The sequence below is a fragment of the Gymnodraco acuticeps genome, unplaced genomic scaffold (assembly GCF_902827175.1).
Source record: "Gymnodraco acuticeps unplaced genomic scaffold, fGymAcu1.1, whole genome shotgun sequence".
Lineage (NCBI taxonomy): Eukaryota > Metazoa > Chordata > Actinopteri > Perciformes > Bathydraconidae > Gymnodraco > Gymnodraco acuticeps.
This window is the reverse complement of record NW_022992126.1, coordinates 4641099-4659644: the sequence shown is the minus strand read 5'-3', so window position 1 is coordinate 4659644 and position 18546 is coordinate 4641099. Positions and strand designations below refer to the sequence as shown.

Genomic DNA, 18546 nt, shown 5'->3' with positions numbered 1-18546 from the left:
GTAAATTACTGTGAAATATTTACAGTCAATTACTGTGAAATATTTACAGTAAATTACTGTGAAATCCATGCAACTAGTAGCCAGTAATTTACTGTAATTGTACAGCCAAACATTTTACAGTGTAGTCTATTATGTGTAACAGAACTGAGCAGCTGCTTGTAATCCACCATGTGGCACAACAACAGAACACTCAATCATACCAACTGGTTTTTACTATCCATTCTCTTTGTGTGGCTTTATTGATCCTGGTTTGGGCGGAGGATCAATTTAAAGGCTTTAGACCTCACTGTGGGGAAGTGAGTTTAAGAGTATCTTGCCGGGAATAGCTTGTCATATGTCCAGTCAAGGCCAGGCTGTCTGGGTGGCCTGACACTTGTATGCTTGTTCACAGATCTTCAAGCTATTTGCATAGACTTGGTAAATGTTTGTGCACCTGTTCATGAGGTTTCTGGTGCTATATATGGCCTGTCATTTCATCAACACACTCAGACGCAAACAGTGTATTTCCTTAACTTGAATTACTAGAAACGTTGAGAGTTGGAGGGACACAAACAGACCGCAGGACTACACATGCACACAAACAAGCACATCACATTCACACTCTTAAACAGTTACAAAGTATCAGGTTTCATTCCAGAAATTCAGCCCTGAGTTTAAAAATAGTGGGCAGCTTTGACCTATACCCTGTGGAGCATGCCGAAAGCAGCACATGTCCAATAAGGCCTCTCCAGTATCCGAGTGTGTGGACTATATATGAATTTACCATGATTGCATCTAACCTTAGTCCTTTAGCTCCGTTTCTACTCATTAATGATGATGAAAAAGAACCACAAAATACAAAACAAAAAACATTTTTACAAGTGATATTCAGCTTCAGCTTGTTTTTATTCATGACCTTTTACTAAGAAACCTTGCCAGATTGATTTACTTATGAAAGACTAACACGCCAGACTAAAACTATGGTGGGATGATCATATAGGGAAAGAGCAGTGGACATCAAAAGAAGGATTAGAGTAAAGACACTTATTCAATAAACGAAAAAGCCATGGAAATACTCATAAAGCTGCCAGTGTAACATGTTACTGTTGATTTACCATGCTAGTTCACAGTTGACCTTATGCCAGGACTGACTTACATCACACCTGGCCTTGTAGATAGAACATGGAGACTTGACTGCCAGAAACATTAGCATAAGGCACAGTAGGGGGAAAACGAACAAGGATCCGGTGACCAAAGATTCAATCATTTGGAATGAGCAGAGATTGTATCAAGTGTGACCACATTGCAATAAAAGAATAAACAAGTTTGTGATGTAACTGAAGCAAGAGATGGTCCATCAAGCTGACTGTTGTTTAGAGAGAGCACGAAAATAAATGGAGATTTGTGTTCAGCTGGGACTTGATGGTACAACAAAGGAGTTTGTTGTACAACCATAAATGTACTTCTTAGGCAAGCTTAAAACAACATGCAAAGAGCTACAGCTGTGTCACGAAAACTGACAGTGAGCTGGTCAACCTTCCAAATGTACTTCAACTTTACTTGAATTTTGGAACAGTATGACAAAAAAGCCCGATACAAATCAGGGTTTTGTGTGAGAACTTTAGGCAAAACAAATTGTGTAGGTAGGTTTTTTTTTAAGGCAAGGGCATCTCATCATTCCTAAGTACTTCAGTAAGTCAGTTCAAAGTCATTTTGTATTCAACCGACTGAACAAGATAGGTTTTTAACTCTGTTCATGTCATTTCCAAAAACTCAACCAATTCTGATGGTATTAAATTGAGTTTTAGTGCTTTTGCAGTCAGATGCCATATTTCACAAAACCAGGTTCAACGAAGTGCAATGGCTACGTTTGGTGCATGTGTGAAGACAGGGATACCAAGCAACAATGTTAAAGCTCTTCTTCCAACACATAAAGGCCAGGCCGAAATCGGCCGTTTTCGTTAGTCGGACGACGAAGCGTGCCCTGTCGCCCAAACTCAATTTGGTGTGTCCCGCACCGTCGGCCGTGACACGCCTTATTTGGCCTTTCATGGCTGACGCATGGCCGATTCAACATGTTGAAGTTCGTACGTGCTCGGCTGAAGTCTTGGCCACACATGGCCAAGACGCAGGAGAACACGGCGACGCAACAGTCGGCATCGGCAAGTTCTCTGGTGACTGCTTGGTGTGTCCGGGCCTTAAGCACAAACTCAAAAGAAAATGTAAGGGCGGGCCGATGCGAAGAAATACATCTGTAACATGACTAGTGAGATAATACTTTTGACCTCTTTTCTTTGTTCTTTGACTTAACGTAAACTCTGTACTTTGTTCAAAGGATTCTCAACTGTACATGAAGACGTACTGCTGTGTGATAGCTATAATAGAAAGAGAACTGATTATGTTTAGACTCGAGTTGAAGCACTCTGATACAAAAACAGCACGCAGATTGGAAGCACAGGTTTCCCAGAATACACTGACTTACATACACTACTTATCAAAAATGACATCTGTTATAAAAAGTTGGGGAAGGTTTTTGAACTTAGTGACCTAAAGATTTAGATAAAACTCAAAAAGGAGTCAACATGAAAAAATATCTATTTGGTAACAAAAGTGAACTTACTATGCAGTATCATAAAATAAAAAAAGTCAAATGTACCTCGGCAAAAGCTTATAAAATATAATATGAATAAAATAATATAATATTCCTTGGTCCGTAAAAACTATGTTACTCTTACAACAAATGTTTCCTTTGCACACAGCAGATGAATCAACAAGACCTGTTCAGCAAAAACGTGATCTCAGTAGAAAGAGAGCACAGATGAAACAGCTTCCCACAGGCGTAAAAAAAAAACTAAATTATTGTTTCTTGTACAAATCCGGTTGTTGTGAGCGTTACATGGGGCATTTTCCTTCTCTTAGCTGAACATCTTGAATATCGAGGTCCTTTAAGTGTCGCTTTTGAAATGTCCAAAACAAACCAGTAGAGGGAGCTAAAGAGAGAATTCAGTCTTCTCTTTGTCCTTGCTTTTTTTATCCAACTTTTCTTTAGCATTCCCGATGATCACAGTTGCTCTCTGATGAAGAGTTTGTGAGTCTGTGTGCATTTCTTCACAGGTCCATGAGCTTGTCTGGCTCAAAAGCATATGCACACGTTCTCTCTCAGCCGTTCAAAGCACAGACAGATTGACTATGACAGTAGCGACATGGTGGACGCCCCTGACGAAATGCCTGAGTCACTACTGTTGTAAGCCCCATGGCCGTCCCCGAGCCCCCCCAACGAGGATGAAGGGGAAGATGAAGATGCTGGTGATGATGAAGAGGTGCTATGTGTCCGCAGAATGGCCCCAGCAGCACCGCAGTGGGGTCTGGGCCCAGGCTCAGGGGTGTAGGTGAAGGTGAGGGCGGTGGAGTAGATGACTCCATCGTTGCGGACTAGTGTGACAGGGACTTGTACCGGCTGTCTCACCCAGCGCCAGCCCTCCCTGAAGGCAGAAATGTCCGGCACCACACACAGGACGCTCTCTCCACATCTGAGGGGACAGACGTTTGAGACAGGGTTTGAATATTCAAAGCTTCAAAGGTTTTAATGTCATATTCACAAAACTACAGTGTAGAAATGGCAATGAAAATCTTATGACCTGAGCTCCTCCAACAATCCAACATATATAATAAAATACAAAATAAAAAGTAGTGCAAAAAGTCTATATACATGTAAATAGAATATGATATGTACAAGAACAGAATATTAAATTAAAATAATGTAAATTAAGACCAAATTAAATTGTATTGTGTTGATAACTATTTATATAAATAAGTATATTGCAAGATGACATCAGGAATGTTTATCGGGGCACTTAGCAGAGCTCAGGTGTTTAGCGGTCTTATGGCCTGTGGGATGAAACAGTCCCTGAGTCTGGTGGTTTTAGTCCGGATGCTGCGGTGCCGCCTGCCAGACGGCAGCAGACAGAACAGTTTGTTGCTGGGGTGATGGGGGTCTTTGATAATCCTGAGGGCTTTCTTCCTGAGCCGCTGGGAGTAGAGGTCCTCCATGGATGGCTGCTCCGTCCTAGTGATGCCGTTACTCACAAATGTTCCCACAGAGAAACAGAAACGTACCTGTACATGGTGTCAGCCTCCACATCTCCAAACCACACTCTGAGCTTGGGGGTGAAGTTCTGTCCGGTCAGCTCCAACATCGCCACATCTCCTCCCCCGTTTAACTTCACACAGACATACAAAAAAAAGGTTTTATGTCTTTAAATGGTCCCTTAATGCTGAGTCAAAACTGAAAGAGGAAGTGGTTGGTAACCAGCACCTAGGTTGGCTGATAAATGCACAACAGACGTTTTTTCTTAAAGAAATGGTTACATGCATACCTGCAAAGTCTCCACCACAGGGACAGGTGTGACCGGTGTTGGGACCGGTCCCATTCCCTCGTAAAAGGTGTACTCTGCCTTGTCAGTGCTAATGATAGTCCAGGAAGCCCCATCGTTTACATTCTCCTTGTTCGTCTCTTTGGAGCACTGTGTGGCCTGGGAGGGAGAAAAAAACATAGAAATACGTTTCACTTCCCACTTGCACATATAACAAGAGAGAAACCCACGTGAGTTTAGATAGGAGCTTGTCGATGGCAGGGATAATTATAAGACTCTCTTCTAACGCCTTGGGATGCTCATTAAAACAAACAGGTAGACATGTAGCCTGGGTACTAAATTCACAACACATACTTGCTGTAGGCAGACATGTTCTCTGTAAAAGCCCCGTGTTTTATGGTAAGTAACAATTAAAAGAGTATCATTTTTAAATGATTTGATTCAGGCAGAATTGAAACTCTTACTCAAAACCCCAAGTCCAGCCCATGTGTGTAAGTGTGTGCGTTATTACACACCTGAAACTGGATGATCCTCTCCTGCGAGAGACAGAGATACATTTTGTCTGTATCTTTCAGGTAGAAGGCACACTTGTGAAGCTGGGACACCGGGTCATCTGCGTCCATTAATGCAGTCTGCTTGTCTACTTTACGAATGACCTGGGAAATGAAAACAAACACACCCATCATAAGTAAACAGAGAAAGATAATGCATATATGTGTATACATGCAATTTAACACAAACATGTGTGTGCAGTTGAAAGACATCAGAGACATGACTACATAGACGGTGCATACCAGTCTCGGCAGGGCCATGCCAGTGACAGAACAGACCAGTTTGACTGTCTGGCCATAGTGAATATAGCCGTCTCTCACAGCAAACTCCTCTCCCTCAGACTCCTCCTCGTCCACTAGGAAACGAAACAGAGCATAACAATTATGTAAATGTCTATAACTTTCTCTTAACCTTTAACAGGTGCTCTCTATCAGTCAAGGGACAAATGAACATCAATGAAAACAACTGTAAAGACCACAGAGAAAAAAATGTAAAGTGAAAAAATGAACCACAGATAAAGACTTACAGAGGTGGATGAAGAAGGCTCCCCACTGCTGGGAGCTGGCGAGAAAGTTCCCCCCCTCCACATGAAGATACCTGGTACTGACTGTCTGGGAACGCAGGCGGTTAAACAACGCCACCTTAGTCCCTGAAGCTATACACACTGGGGAGAAAGGAAACCGGGTAAAGGAAGAGAGATGAGTGTCAGTGTGTAGTGAGACCATACAGCTGTCAAGCATCAGCTAGTGTGTATGTGTGTGTTCAAACATCCTGTAACTCACAATCTGCATTTTTCAAGGACTGTTTCTTCTTGGAGGGCTTGGAGATGACCTTGATCCTCTTGCTGAGGAAGACTCCTATGTTGTCGCTGTTCCCGTACAACATCTTCACAGACAGCATGAAGTGTTTCCTTTTGTCCGAGTCACTGATGTACAGAGTCTTAGCTGTGCAGAAGTGCTAATGCAAGGAGACAGATTAGGTTAGGGGTTTTCGTGCGATTGCGCATGGTTTTGTTTGTCCCCCTTTCACCTCCCTCTTTTCCCCTTATAAGAGTTCTTTGTTGGCATTGGTGCAATAATAAAACACAAGAAAGAACATCAGTGCCAGAGGATATGTCAGACAGCTAATTAATGCAACTGTACATTTGATGGTGTGGTTACTTTGCATACTTTGCTAAGAGTGAAGCTGAGCAAAGGTAGGATGGTAGGAACTTAGATAATCGTGAATTAATAGATATTCATATGATTGACTTCATTGTAGAGAAGGGAAAATAGAGCCTTAGCATGAATACAACAGCTATTATCATATGAATGTAGCAGACTCACACAATAGTGCTTTCTTTTTATTGATTGTTTATTTATGCAGGGGTAACTTATGATTAATTATTAACTCATTCAAGATCACTGATTTTACTGAAAATTGTGTTCACTCAAATTATAGTTGTTTTAACTAAATATTAGGGGTACCACTTTACAATAAGACTACCCTTATAAAGGATTCATAAAGGGTTTATAATTAGATTAATGAATCATTAAGAACCATTTATAAACCAGTTCTAAAATAGTTTTCATACATCAACACAGGCTCACTATTTGGCAAGATGACTAAGCCTTATATTGGCTACTTAGCGAGAATCAACTCGGTGAGCAACAGATACCAAGGATGCTGGCTGATGAAGAAGACGAAGTAAGCTAGGTAGCCAATATAAGACTTAGCAGTACAGATACATGTGGGCTCACTATTTGGCAAGCAACCGGTCACAGTTGCCCTGTTTATCTCATGTCTTATAAAAGCTTATTAATGATTTATAAAGTGTTCACAACCTAATTAATAAATGAATTACAAACTATTCGTAAACCCTTTATAAGGGTAGTCTTATTGTAAAGTGGTACCATATTAGGTTTATAAGCATATTTTAAGCATCAGGATACTATTGTGCGTCAAAATGATCATGGTCAGAATACATTTGAAATAAAATGTTCATAATGGGAAGACTTTGTTAACAGTGACGATTACCAACATCATAAGGTGGAACCATAATTAAAACCCCTTTAATATTAAATGTATAAATGCCAACTCACCTTTCCCTCCAGATTGAGTTGCTGCATCTCCTGCTCGCTGTTGCCTATCCCGATGAATGCACATGGCTGGGACTCCTGCTCCGTGCACCCCTCCTTCGCCATATTCTCCAACTTTTTCTTCCAGCCACTTCCCATCAGGTACACACATGGTGGAGGGCAGAAAAACCTAAGAGGCACGAGTAGGGTTAAAAAACATACAGTACAGTTTTGAACATTGATTTATCATCTAACAAACTTAAACTTGAGTTTACATTTATAAAGTAATATAACAAATCATTGATACTGTATAGAAAGTATAGAAATATGAGAAGTCAAACCTTTTTTCATTGCCGTAGGACTTTTGTGCAACTTTTGCATGTAGTATGATCACAGTTTGATCATTTTTGTCCTTCAAGTAATTCCTCATAGCCTCCCTGAAATGAAGGGAAATCATGTTAACACTGACAGAACAAATTGTTCTAACATTTAATGCAATCAAATGTAATCAAGTTGTCCCAGTTTTTGTGGTAGATTGAAAGAGTTTGAGATGTATGCACTGTGAGGGTTGCCATTCTGTTTCTGCTTACCTTGTCAAACGCTGAGGTCGCTCACCAAACTTCCTGCAAAACAAAAACATCAGGGTGCAAGGTGTTTACGTGGTTCTGCTGCTGGGCTCATGCATCAGATACAACAAGAAGCCTGACTGAAAGTGAACAACTGAGTGACAATGTGCACAATGCTAGCGAGTTGCGAAATCTGTAAAATGCTTATAATATCCTATTGCTTTATGAACTCAGATACACATGTAAACTAAAGATTAAAAAAATGGTTTCGCCTTTTGTTTATAGTATGTTTTTATACTTGTTAATGAAACTCAGTATACAATAAGGAAACAATTCAGACAGCTATTTAAATAATGGTACTAATAGCACAGCAAATGTTGTACAATTTGTGCAATGCCACTAATATATATTTGATACTAATTGTCACTGACCATTGTCTTTAAATGGTAGTATTTGAGCAGTTTGTAAAGCTATTATATTGTCGCTGTGCGTAACCTGTTGAAACCATTTACTGTCTATGGTTAAACCACACATTACACAAATACAGAACAAGTAATTCAGTATAAAAGTAAACCGTTTGACGGACAAAAAGTAGTTTGAAACATATTCAATATCGTACAACTCCTCAAATGGCAGAGAAAGCAGCAATATTACGAAGAATACTTTGGCACAACTGACCCCACATCAAGCCTCAAAGTAGCGATGCGTGGGGTCAGCTCACTGAGGACAAGGCAACACTCCGAACACCCCGAAGCATCACTCAAGAACACTACTAACTACAAACGGGTTAACACAAGAAAAAAAGTTTTTTTATATCATTATGCTTTGAATTTCAGCACTTACCCCGTAACAACGGGCGCCATCTTCCAAAATAACTCTCCCCCCCGGAAAAAAAAAAAAAGGTCCAACAATCGCGAGATCCCTCCCCCAGCTCCCTCACCAAAGCCAACGGCACAACAGGAGAACCAGACTGGAAGGAGAAGCAGGAGAGAAAGAGGGGGAGGTGTGACGGTGCAAAGGGGTGAGAAGAGGGGGAGGGAGTGGCGACGGGCAGAGGGCAGACGCCTAAACAACAGGCGTGGGAAAGTTACAAAGTCACGCGAGAACTCAAAAACTCTCACAATAGACATAAATGAAAATCGACCTATTCTATCGCGAGACGAAGCGGCTCTCTCACAACTTGCTTTTTTTTCACAAGGCACACACTGTAACTCGATTTCCCACGCCTTATTGAGCAATACAGCTAAACTACACCTCTCTACGGTGAAGAACTTCGAAACACAGCTTGAAGATGATTAAGTGTTACGTAAGCGGTAACACCAGGAATACAAATACATGATGAAAATCTTCATATGGTCTTTTTATACTATTCTTCCCCTGATTTAAAGGCCCAAAGGGTGAAAAGAAATACGTTCTTAGAACAAAACTCACTCTTAAATTCAAACTAAAAAAGTAACAACTTTTTGGAACATATTTTATTATATAAACTTATATTCAAATGGTGATTATAAAAAATAAATGTATAAAAGTGTGGCACAATTCATTCTTAATTTTAGACAGTACTTTCTCTCACAGCATTCAGATATTATACAGATTGAATGTATGATTTTGTAAAATGTGGTAATGATTCATATTTATGTTAACTGTCAAATGTAGAAATGACAAATGATAACACATTTTTATAGTAAGAAAATACATCAAATATGTATTTTTAAATCACACAGTATCATTGCTTTCTTTAAACTCATCCCACACTTAACAAAAAGTAAATATACAAATGAAAGGCAAATCATTTCTGCCAATACTTTCATCACAAAAAAGAAAATTGTAAAAATAAAAACGAAATTTGTCAACTTAATCATAAAGATTATCTCATGGACATGCATGCTTCTGCACTGACCAAAATGCCAAGCAAGCAACCTCTGGTGGTTTTCAAAAGTCATCTGACATGCCCTCCTTCACTTCCCCTCCACACTTGGTAACACGCAGCATTTCAAATGGAGAAAAGACAGCCAAGGACAGATATATTGCAGATGTTTCACTTTCCATTTAAACATAGCTTTAACTACAGTTTCCCCCTCTTGTTTATATAGCATTTTCTTGATAGTACATCATTTAATGTGTCACTCTCACAAAAACCCACTTCAGTTTTCCGACTAATGCAACATACTGTTGCATTAGTCAAATACTTTGTGGCAGCACGGACTGTCCCCAGAGGAAGTCAAGAAGGGATTGGTAAACCACTACTTTAACACTCTGCTGCTGTAGTCTGTGGTATAGGATGATGAATTGAAACTAGCATCTATAACATAGTCCAATAACAATAACATACTCGTGAAATGTATGAACTGTTCTCTGAGGAGTTCTTCCTGAGTCAATTAAGGTATTTGGCCGGTGCTCTGCTTCATATCTGAAGAGCTTTGGAAACATATTTAAAACATGTATGGTCGTGTAAAGTATTGGCTGAAAAAAGTCATTACAAAAACTGAACAAATATTTGCTGTTTGAAGGCTACCACACATGTTCAGAGAACAGATAATCACCATTGTTTTTGATAAAATAATCTCCCGTTTCCAGCTTTCCAAATGTCGTCAGATTTGAACTCCAGCAACTGATGTAAACAATGTCCTCTGGTATTGTTGTTGGTATGTCCCATTCAGAGGCTCAGCTATTAAATCTTCCAGAAAATCTTCTTTCTGTAGAGCACGTAGGCGATAAAGACCCAACAGGAAGTAGCCACAAGGTTCTGGGTGAGGTGCTCAGTGTGGGATTGGCTGTTGGACATGCGCCAACGAAAGGGGAAATACTCCTCGAACACTTCATGGCCCACGTACACTAGGATGGAGTTCATACCTGTAAAAATGCACACAAGTTACACAGTTCAACAACAATTCGTAAACATGGCAGATCTAATGTTTTGTCCTCAGGCAGAAGTGAGACACATCAGTTATTATGTAGACTGAAACATTTGCTATTATTGAACTTCCTCTCGGAAAATACCCTTGATATGAATTCAAACTAAGTGAAAATACTGAGCTAGCGTGAGAAATGGAAGGTCGAATCCGTTTACAGTCGGTATATACATATAAAATCATGCCCAATGTACACAATTGTCATTGTGAAAATCAGCTATTGATCCTCAGTGTATATTTGACTATACAGGGCAATTCTTACCAGGATAGTAGAAAGGTGCTCCAGACCACCACTTCTTCACATCCACTGTGAAGTACACCAGCACTAGCAGCACGTTTGCAAAACAGGCCAGCGTTGTCACATAGGACAGAGACCTAGAGGTGAAGTTAACAGACACAAGCAGCATTATTAAACAAGTTATATTGCAAGGATTTGTATCCCTCTAAGTTTAGGAAGCTTTCAATTGTATTTCATTTCTCTCTGTAGCTTGTGCTGAAGGTTAACTGTTGACTGTGCCGATGAGGCAACCAGTGTTGCCTTTTAGTAAAATTCCAACCAGTAACACTCTTGAATTCATCTGTTTTCTGATTACTTTTTTGTTGGATGTTAAGGAAAAGGGAGAAGCGCACATTTGGAAACCAGAAAAATACTGGAACTTTGAGAATAATACCTTAGTTCTAATGTAATTGACCACAAAGATAAAAAAGTAGTCTTTGGCCAACATTATAAAACAATAAAAACATACCTGCCTACACCAGAACAAGCCACAATAAAGCACTAAAGTACAGTAAAACGCTTGAAACATAAGACCTATGAACCAAATACATCAGATGGGGTGGTAAACAACAACAAAATAAAAGCTTGTTATGTCTTCTTTAAAACCTTCTTAAACTGTCTATTCCTTGAAAGAAGCGATACAGAAAAAGGCAAAACGTGTAACATCTGAAGGAGCATACAGTGAAATCAAACTTTACCATAGGTTCTTGTTAACAGGGATGAAGCCATGGTCAGTAGAACATTTGGTCAGAGCTGCAGATATGGCTCCCTGTGTGTCACAACAGACAATATTATTCACTAAGGATCAACATTGTCTCAGCATTGAAACTGAGAACCTGTTTAACAAATCAGTGAAATATTTACTTATCTGAGGTAACAAAAAACGGATTCCTGTGTGCACATACTGTAGCAGCATATGATAATGCTTATGACAACTTGTTATTGTACTCACCAATAACAGACCCCATATAAGGAACCTTGAAATTATACTTGTGTGGAGATCTCTGTAGTGTAAGATTATTTTTCCTGCCTGGGGACAATTCAAAATGTTAAAATTGGAATCTGTTTAGTTGTTCAAATAAGCTTTCTTAGTATCAATTTTGACATCAAAATACCGATATAAGCAAGAGACAAAAGGTAAGATAAACCAACAAGTACTACAACAAACCTGTAATCCAAGGAAAGCCATGAGAATAGAGTTGATGCTACCGAGAACACCTTCTGGGTCATGTGGCATATGAGTTGCATAAATCACCTTTATTTAAATGGAAACAGAAAAAATATTTTTGTGAATAAGTTAAAATGTATCATTGCATCACCTGTGATGTAAGCATTTTGGGGCTAGCAATTGTGCATGGGCCTCTTAGAGGAGGGAAACCTTATATGTAAGCTCAAGTTTCACATCTCAGGTTATAAAAAGACTAAATGTGTCTACACCCGGTATGTTTTAGTTGTTGTTCTGGTCACTAACCCGTGACGAGGGAGTCTGGTAGATGTGGCTTTCTCCAAGAAGCCATCTGTCAATGAGACTAGCAGCTCCACCGGTGCAGTTAGCGTATAAGCCCATGTCCCCGATCCCACCTGGACCCAGATAGCCTCTGTTCAGGAGAGTCGGGAAGTCAGTGTTATCAATGTAGGATAAAGGGTAATGAGAGCAAAGTTAATCATTCAAAACAACCCAAAACTAAGGATGGAATTGTTGGGGTTTCTATCAATTCTGCTTTAAATCTTGATTATGCTAGATGTTTTTAATTGTGATTTGCTAATCAATTATTTTACAATACCTTGTTGGCTTTGCAATTATCTAAACATATTTCAACGACAGAACATGTTTGGAAGTCTAAAACCTGTACCTGAAGCTAAAATGGAATACAGAATGTAGTGATAGAGACTACTCATCACCTGATAATCAAACAGAATTGCCAAAGCATTTCACACAAACACAGGGGCTGGGCTTGAAACCAGAAGATCACCAGTTCCAGTTCCAGTTCCTAAAGGGACCAAGGATATAGTGTGGTCTGGGTCCTGGAGAGGGGCCAGTTCCTCTCCTGAGCATTGCTCATTCTACATGAATACAGACAAACAGACTAACATTCCTTGTTTTACTCACGTTGGGCAATCTGGCACAGGAAGTAGGAAAGTGAGGCATAACCAGATGATTTCTAAGATAAGTACACACAGCCAGGCTGGCCAGTACAGCAAGATGTCAAGACCAGGGGACCACCAAGCATCCTGGGGGACAAATACACATCAATCAAACACTTTAGTTCTCATTCAAAATACATGTATCACTCTTTTATATTTTCAAAGCAAATACAGCAGTTTTATTTTTAGATAACTTTTGCACCAGTTGAGCACTAACTAGAAAGTTAAAGAATAACGGTAAATGGAGCTGTTTGCTGACCGTTGTAAGGATGTCAAGGCGACCTCTTGCCACCAATAGATCCAGGCAAGCTACAACTAAGTATGAAAAGGCCAGGCGCTGCAACACACCAGGAATCCGCAGGTTGTCCCAGGATACTGTGGAGTAGATGAGTATTGGGTATGAGAACACATGTAGGCAAAAACATGACAAGCAAGCAAAGAAAGAAAGAAAAAGGTCAACAGTGTTATCAAAGAACATGATTTATTAAAAATGAAAATGATTGGCAATATTACAGTCAACCTCAAAGTAGTGTTTATTCTCACATGGTCCGTGGCAGTAGTTTGGGTTGATGATGAAGACACCGATGATGAAAAGCTGCATGCTCCTCCACACAACTTTCCTCAGCAGTGAGCAGCGCGTGGAACCTGCTCGGAGCATGGAGTGGGTTGACAGGGCGATGGATGTCCCCATTATAAACACAAACCTGGTGGAAAAAGGGTGAGAAAATCAGACACAAAGAGGAGGAAGCTGAATATGACATGGGGTTTCAACTAATACCGAACTTACCAGGGAAAGACTAGATCTGCAACTGTGAGGCCTGGAAGAAGACATGTAAAACACAGGCTTTACTACAATTCTAAGGCAGAAGACAAATATCTGTGAAGAACTCGGTTGAAAAAAAAGTATAAGTATAAACAGGTGGGACTCACCATTCCAGCTTTCATGTCTAAAGAACCAGTATCGTCCCCCTCCATAGTTTACAAACACCATAATGACTAAGGAGATACTGACAGGACATAGGGAAAACAAACAAACAAAACAAGCAAAGTTACATTGAAATATTTGCTTCAAATTATGCGACAAAAATGCATACCTAATTGTTCACTTTTTGACAAAAAAATACTTTGAAACCACTTCAAGGCCCCAGATTCATGCTGATATTATCAGTATAAGCTTAATTATGAAAATCACAAATCTAGTGTCAGCTGCCTACATTTCCCAGTACTTTAAAAACACATGGTATGACCGATTATGCCAAATGGTAACTTGATTAATATCTCTTTTTGAGGAAGCCAAGCTGCAGAGTTGAGGCGGGGGGGGGGGGGGGGGGGGCTACCCTCTGAATGTGTCCAGAGATCGCAGCCTCTTGCTGGGGCTCGATGGTGGAGGGAGGATGTTGTCAGCTATCAATGATACCGTCCTGTCAGGGCTGCCCAGTTCCTGAATGATGAAAGTTGGTTAGAAACACTGTTCAACCGAAGCATTCACTTTTCTGTGTGTACTTTAATAAATGAAAACATTTGGTTGACATAGTAATTTTGGCAAAAAAGATTGTTGTTCGAAAAATATCTTCTGCACAAACACTCACAGAGTTGATGAGCCTCTCAGTCTCCATGGAGCCACTTATTCGGTAGAAGAAACCCCTCACGACATCAAGCCTGGAGAAAAAGCAGTCAACCAGTTTAGGAGTAATTTCAACAGTTCACATTTGAGACACAAGAACACAGCAGCAGGGACTCTCTGTTCTTAGCTGTAACCTTAGTTAATGCCGCAGCACTGCAACATATGATACATATGATTTAACTCTAAGGAATTAATATGTTGCATCATACATAGATTTGATTTTGTTTTTAAATGTACACAGGAATTTAGATTTTCCTATGAGTATGAAATCAACGCAGCTCTACTTAAAAATGTAATGAATAAATACAGAAGAACAAAACAATAAAATGACATTACCCTAATATTGTTGTTCCTATGGCAGACGCCAAGGCCAGTCCAGCAAAGATAAGAAAAGCTACCAAGATCGCTTGAGAGATCATGTAGAGAGAAAGAGGAACACGATTTTCATTTGACATTTTTTAATGGCATGATCACATCATAAAAAAAAACTTGGCACATGTGTGTGTCATAAAGTGTAATGAACGTGTTAATACATGCAAGACTCACGTATGTAGCTGTTGACAGGGTCTGCACCAGTCACCACAGAGCAGTTGACCACTGAGGAGGCGTCCAGATGTTTCACCCAGAGAGAGTAGTTCCCGTGCTCCCCAAAGTGGAATGGAACCCTGGAATTAAAAAAATGAAACGCTATAACACGCCGCAAACAAACCGGGCTCATTGATATATGGATATATGCTCATAGGCATTCCGTGGATCTTTAATGTTTTATATATGTAGGTTGCCATTCAACAATGTTTTAATAACAAGATAGAGAGTTCACACATCACACTTTACAAGTTTATGTAAACTATGTCTGCTACAATGTTACGTTTTAAGTTAACATTTGATTGTTTTCACCTTTGAGCTAGGGACTTAGCCTTAGTGAAGGGGCACCCCAACCAGGAGAGCTGTCGACCCCTAAATCTGCTTTTCATAAAAATGTCTCCCTTATATTCTAGATCAGTGGTTCTCAAATGGCGGTACGCGGACCACTAGGGGTACGTTGGAGTACTGCAGGGGGTACATGAGATTTATTTTATGAAAAAAAAGATAAATATACCAATTTTAGGAAAAGTAACGAAGTTTGAGCAGTGTGGGTTTTATATTAATAGACTAGAGTTACACATATTTCAAAACGCGAAGTGTAAGAACTGCAGTTAGCCTCCCTGTCAGAATGACAAAGATCCTCAGTGAAGCTCAAGCCCATGTTTCTCACTACATTGTAAGTACAACTTATTAAAAAGATCAGTTCAATGCAACTAATGTCGTCTGAGTGTTATTGCATGATGTTAAAATGGGTTTGCCATGAATTTAGTGATGGATTGTAAACATTTGAAATGTAGCATTTAAGTGTTTCTCAGTTACAATGTTGTTGTTTTAATAAATCAGACACTGATGGTGCAAGGCTGTACTGTACCTCTTTATATAGGCTTTTTTCAAATAGTTTTTGTGCTGATCAGCGGGTACTTGGCTGATCTTTTTTTTCAAAGGGGGTACATTATTGAAAAAAGTTTGAGAATCACTGTTCTAGATGGTTCGAGAATGGATATTAACATTAAGACGTACTGCTGCATGTCAACTGTGAAGGGTCTGTGAAGACACTTGAATGTTCTTTCATTCTTATTCATTCATAATTAGCCCAGCTGTATTATCAAGGCCATTTCTCTTAATCCAATGAATATCCTATTTCATTTTTAATACCACAAAATATGTTTTACATACCAAAAAAAAGACATTTTGTAAAATACATGTAAGCTTATTAGAGCTAAAGACTTGTTTACAGATTGTGTGTAGTTGGTTAATAAAATGGCTTTGTTTTTGTTTTGTTTGTCTACCCTCCCTCCCAAATGTAAAGCGTCTTTGGGTTCAAGAAAAGCGCTATAGAAATAAAATATATTATTATTATTATTAATAACATTCATAGTTAATAATACATTCTATTTAAAAGGCGTCTGTCATTACATGACACAAAGCCAGTAATAAAACATAGAGTTAACAACAAGCAGTAAAAAAACATAAATGAAAATCAATAAGACTTTCACATTGAAAGTGGATTTCATGATAATATTTTAAACATGTATACTGCTGGTGTTCTTGAACTCACGTGCAGAGCTCCAGGTTGACGGTGGTGCTGTTGAGCTGTAGTGTAATGCCATGCTGTGTGCCCACAACAAAGTCTACTGAACTGGGCTGGCCAGGACTGGGTCCTGCGGGGACAACACCCAACTGCTGGTACAAACACTAACACACAAGGAAACAAGGGTCCAGATCAGAACAACCATCCTCACCTGAAACAAGTCATATGTCCACAGAAAGAAATGCAAGGAAATATCTGGTACCTGATAGCATCGCTCTGACATCCAGGACACCACCAGCTCAATGTCCAGCTCATTGCTGACTGTCAGAATCGCCTCATCCATCCTGTGGGCTATATGCCGAGTAGCTGGAGTAATAAAAAGCAGTACACATATTAGCTGAAATGATTAAGCAAATACATTTCTACATAGACAAGATGTTACAGCTTACAGTTTAGCTGGCCACACCCAACTGTAAAGCCACTGTTTACTGAACAGACTTCATGATCATTAGCCTACTCATATTATCAAAAAGAGAGGTTGTTGTGGCAGTGACTCTACAACCAATAGCAATGAGTAAATAATCACAGTTTTCCTGACTACTTCTTCACTGACATACTCTATAAATCAGAGAAATCATACAATTATGGCGTTCCTTTTAAAGCCTTTCTATGTGCTACAGCCGTACAATTAACTGACCTTAAACATATGATTCACGGCTATCCATATAGACGAGAATCCTATTTCATTCAAACGTGTATGGTAGCAAAACTAAATGGGTAGCCACAGTTTAAAAAATATACCAAATCTAACAGCAAGCTACAACCAGTCAGCTAGCGTTGCTCCCAGGAAGAGGAAAGCATGTGAGAGGGCTGACGTTATGGCTGCAGAGCCCTGTGGTCACATGCTGTATTAATCCGTCCACTACCCCCGGGAGGGAAGTTTAAATGTCTGGAGCTCATTTTGTGGACTGTCAACTGTCTTCCTCTGAGTTTAAGCCGTTTTAGGTTTATCTACGGTTAGCACCAGGCTAAGCAATTGTATTAATGGACAACACATTTAACTACAAAATATCTATTTGTGGCGGCTGTACAGTTGGTGGGTAAAAGCCATGGTCAATGAAATGTCAACAAATAAACCGGTGTATGAGATGTAAACTTACGTAGACATTTGGTAACTAGCTAAGCTAACCTAGCATTATCCTGCTTGTTCTTGTCAAAGGTCCTGGATACTTACAGGTGACATTAGATATTTCAGCTGCCAGTGGTACCACGCAAACAGCTACAACCAAAGCAAGGGCAGCAAAGGGAAACATATATTTCTCTGGTTTTGTCATGACTTTCTGTCTTAATCGTTTCACTCCAAAATCTGAAGATTCTTTTTTCGTTTCCCTTTTTCCATAGCAGATGCCACTTCCGATCCTTCCTTGTTTTGACATTGTAGTGGGAGCGATGAGGGTCAAACTACATCACTACCGGTAACGTTTCCTGTGTGTCGCTCCTAAAGGGACACTAACGTTACACACCTATAGCTCAATCCCACTACATTTATGCAGTGCTAAGATAACATTGACAAACTGTGCCCTCATCCGTTTACATATTTTATTTGTTAAAATCTTTTTTTTTAACTTTTGGCCATAAGTTACATCTTCAAATAGGCCTACATTAATTTCATCCAACGGACTGCTACTGTTGCTTGTCCATGCTCACGTTAAAATCAAATATTCCATAGACTCCGCAGATAAAAACGGGCTCAGTAAAAGCTATAATGTAACAGTATGGATTGGATGCCGAATGGAGCGCTCTGGTGCGGCTTCAATGTCCGTTGCTATGGTAACGTTTATTATCTTGTTTATTTAAACACGCTTGTTGTGCATCCGTGTTAAAAAATGTGTTATTGATCCTTTTTCCACAGAAAAAAGGGAGTTTTTGAATGAATGGAACTCTT

At 39.6% G+C, this 18546-nt stretch overlaps 2 protein-coding genes across 5 annotated transcripts; both read right to left on the bottom strand.

Moving 5' to 3' along the window:
• Positions 1–861: 861 nt before the first annotated feature.
• LOC117538054 (recombining binding protein suppressor of hairless-like) lies at positions 862–8390 on the bottom strand. 2 transcript variants are annotated; one of them, XM_034203558.1, is made up of 11 exons: positions 8371–8390; positions 7552–7584; positions 7303–7398; positions 6986–7151; positions 5687–5861; positions 5431–5568; positions 5147–5259; positions 4868–5008; positions 4356–4511; positions 4096–4199; positions 862–3509 (listed from the first exon to the last, which is right to left on the bottom strand). In XM_034203558.1, exons 1-11 carry the CDS (start codon positions 8388–8390, stop codon positions 3167–3169), a joined length of 1485 nt encoding a protein of 494 aa, XP_034059449.1. In that variant the 3' UTR covers positions 862–3166. The 2 variants fall into 2 exon arrangements, with proteins under 2 accessions (XP_034059449.1, XP_034059451.1); XM_034203560.1 differs by having other exon boundaries at positions 8206–8386.
• A 596-nt stretch (positions 8391–8986) lies between these two features.
• hgsnat (heparan-alpha-glucosaminide N-acetyltransferase) lies at positions 8987–18539 on the bottom strand. 3 transcript variants are annotated; one of them, XM_034203340.1, is made up of 18 exons: positions 17836–18539; positions 16864–16967; positions 16629–16765; positions 15032–15150; positions 14822–14891; positions 14451–14520; positions 14199–14302; positions 13792–13868; positions 13649–13679; positions 13405–13565; positions 13121–13236; positions 12827–12948; positions 12188–12314; positions 11885–11971; positions 11669–11746; positions 11415–11485; positions 10702–10814; positions 8987–10380 (listed from the first exon to the last, which is right to left on the bottom strand). In XM_034203340.1, the coding sequence occupies exons 1-18, from the start codon at positions 18035–18037 to the stop codon at positions 10199–10201; spliced, it is 1971 nt and encodes a 656-aa protein (XP_034059231.1). In that variant the 5' UTR covers positions 18038–18539; the 3' UTR covers positions 8987–10198. The 3 variants fall into 3 exon arrangements, with proteins under 3 accessions (XP_034059231.1, XP_034059233.1, XP_034059232.1); XM_034203342.1 differs by having other exon boundaries at positions 17762–18018; XM_034203341.1 differs by lacking the exon at positions 17836–18539 and adding an exon at positions 17299–17465.
• Between the last annotated feature and the right edge of the window lie 7 nt (positions 18540–18546).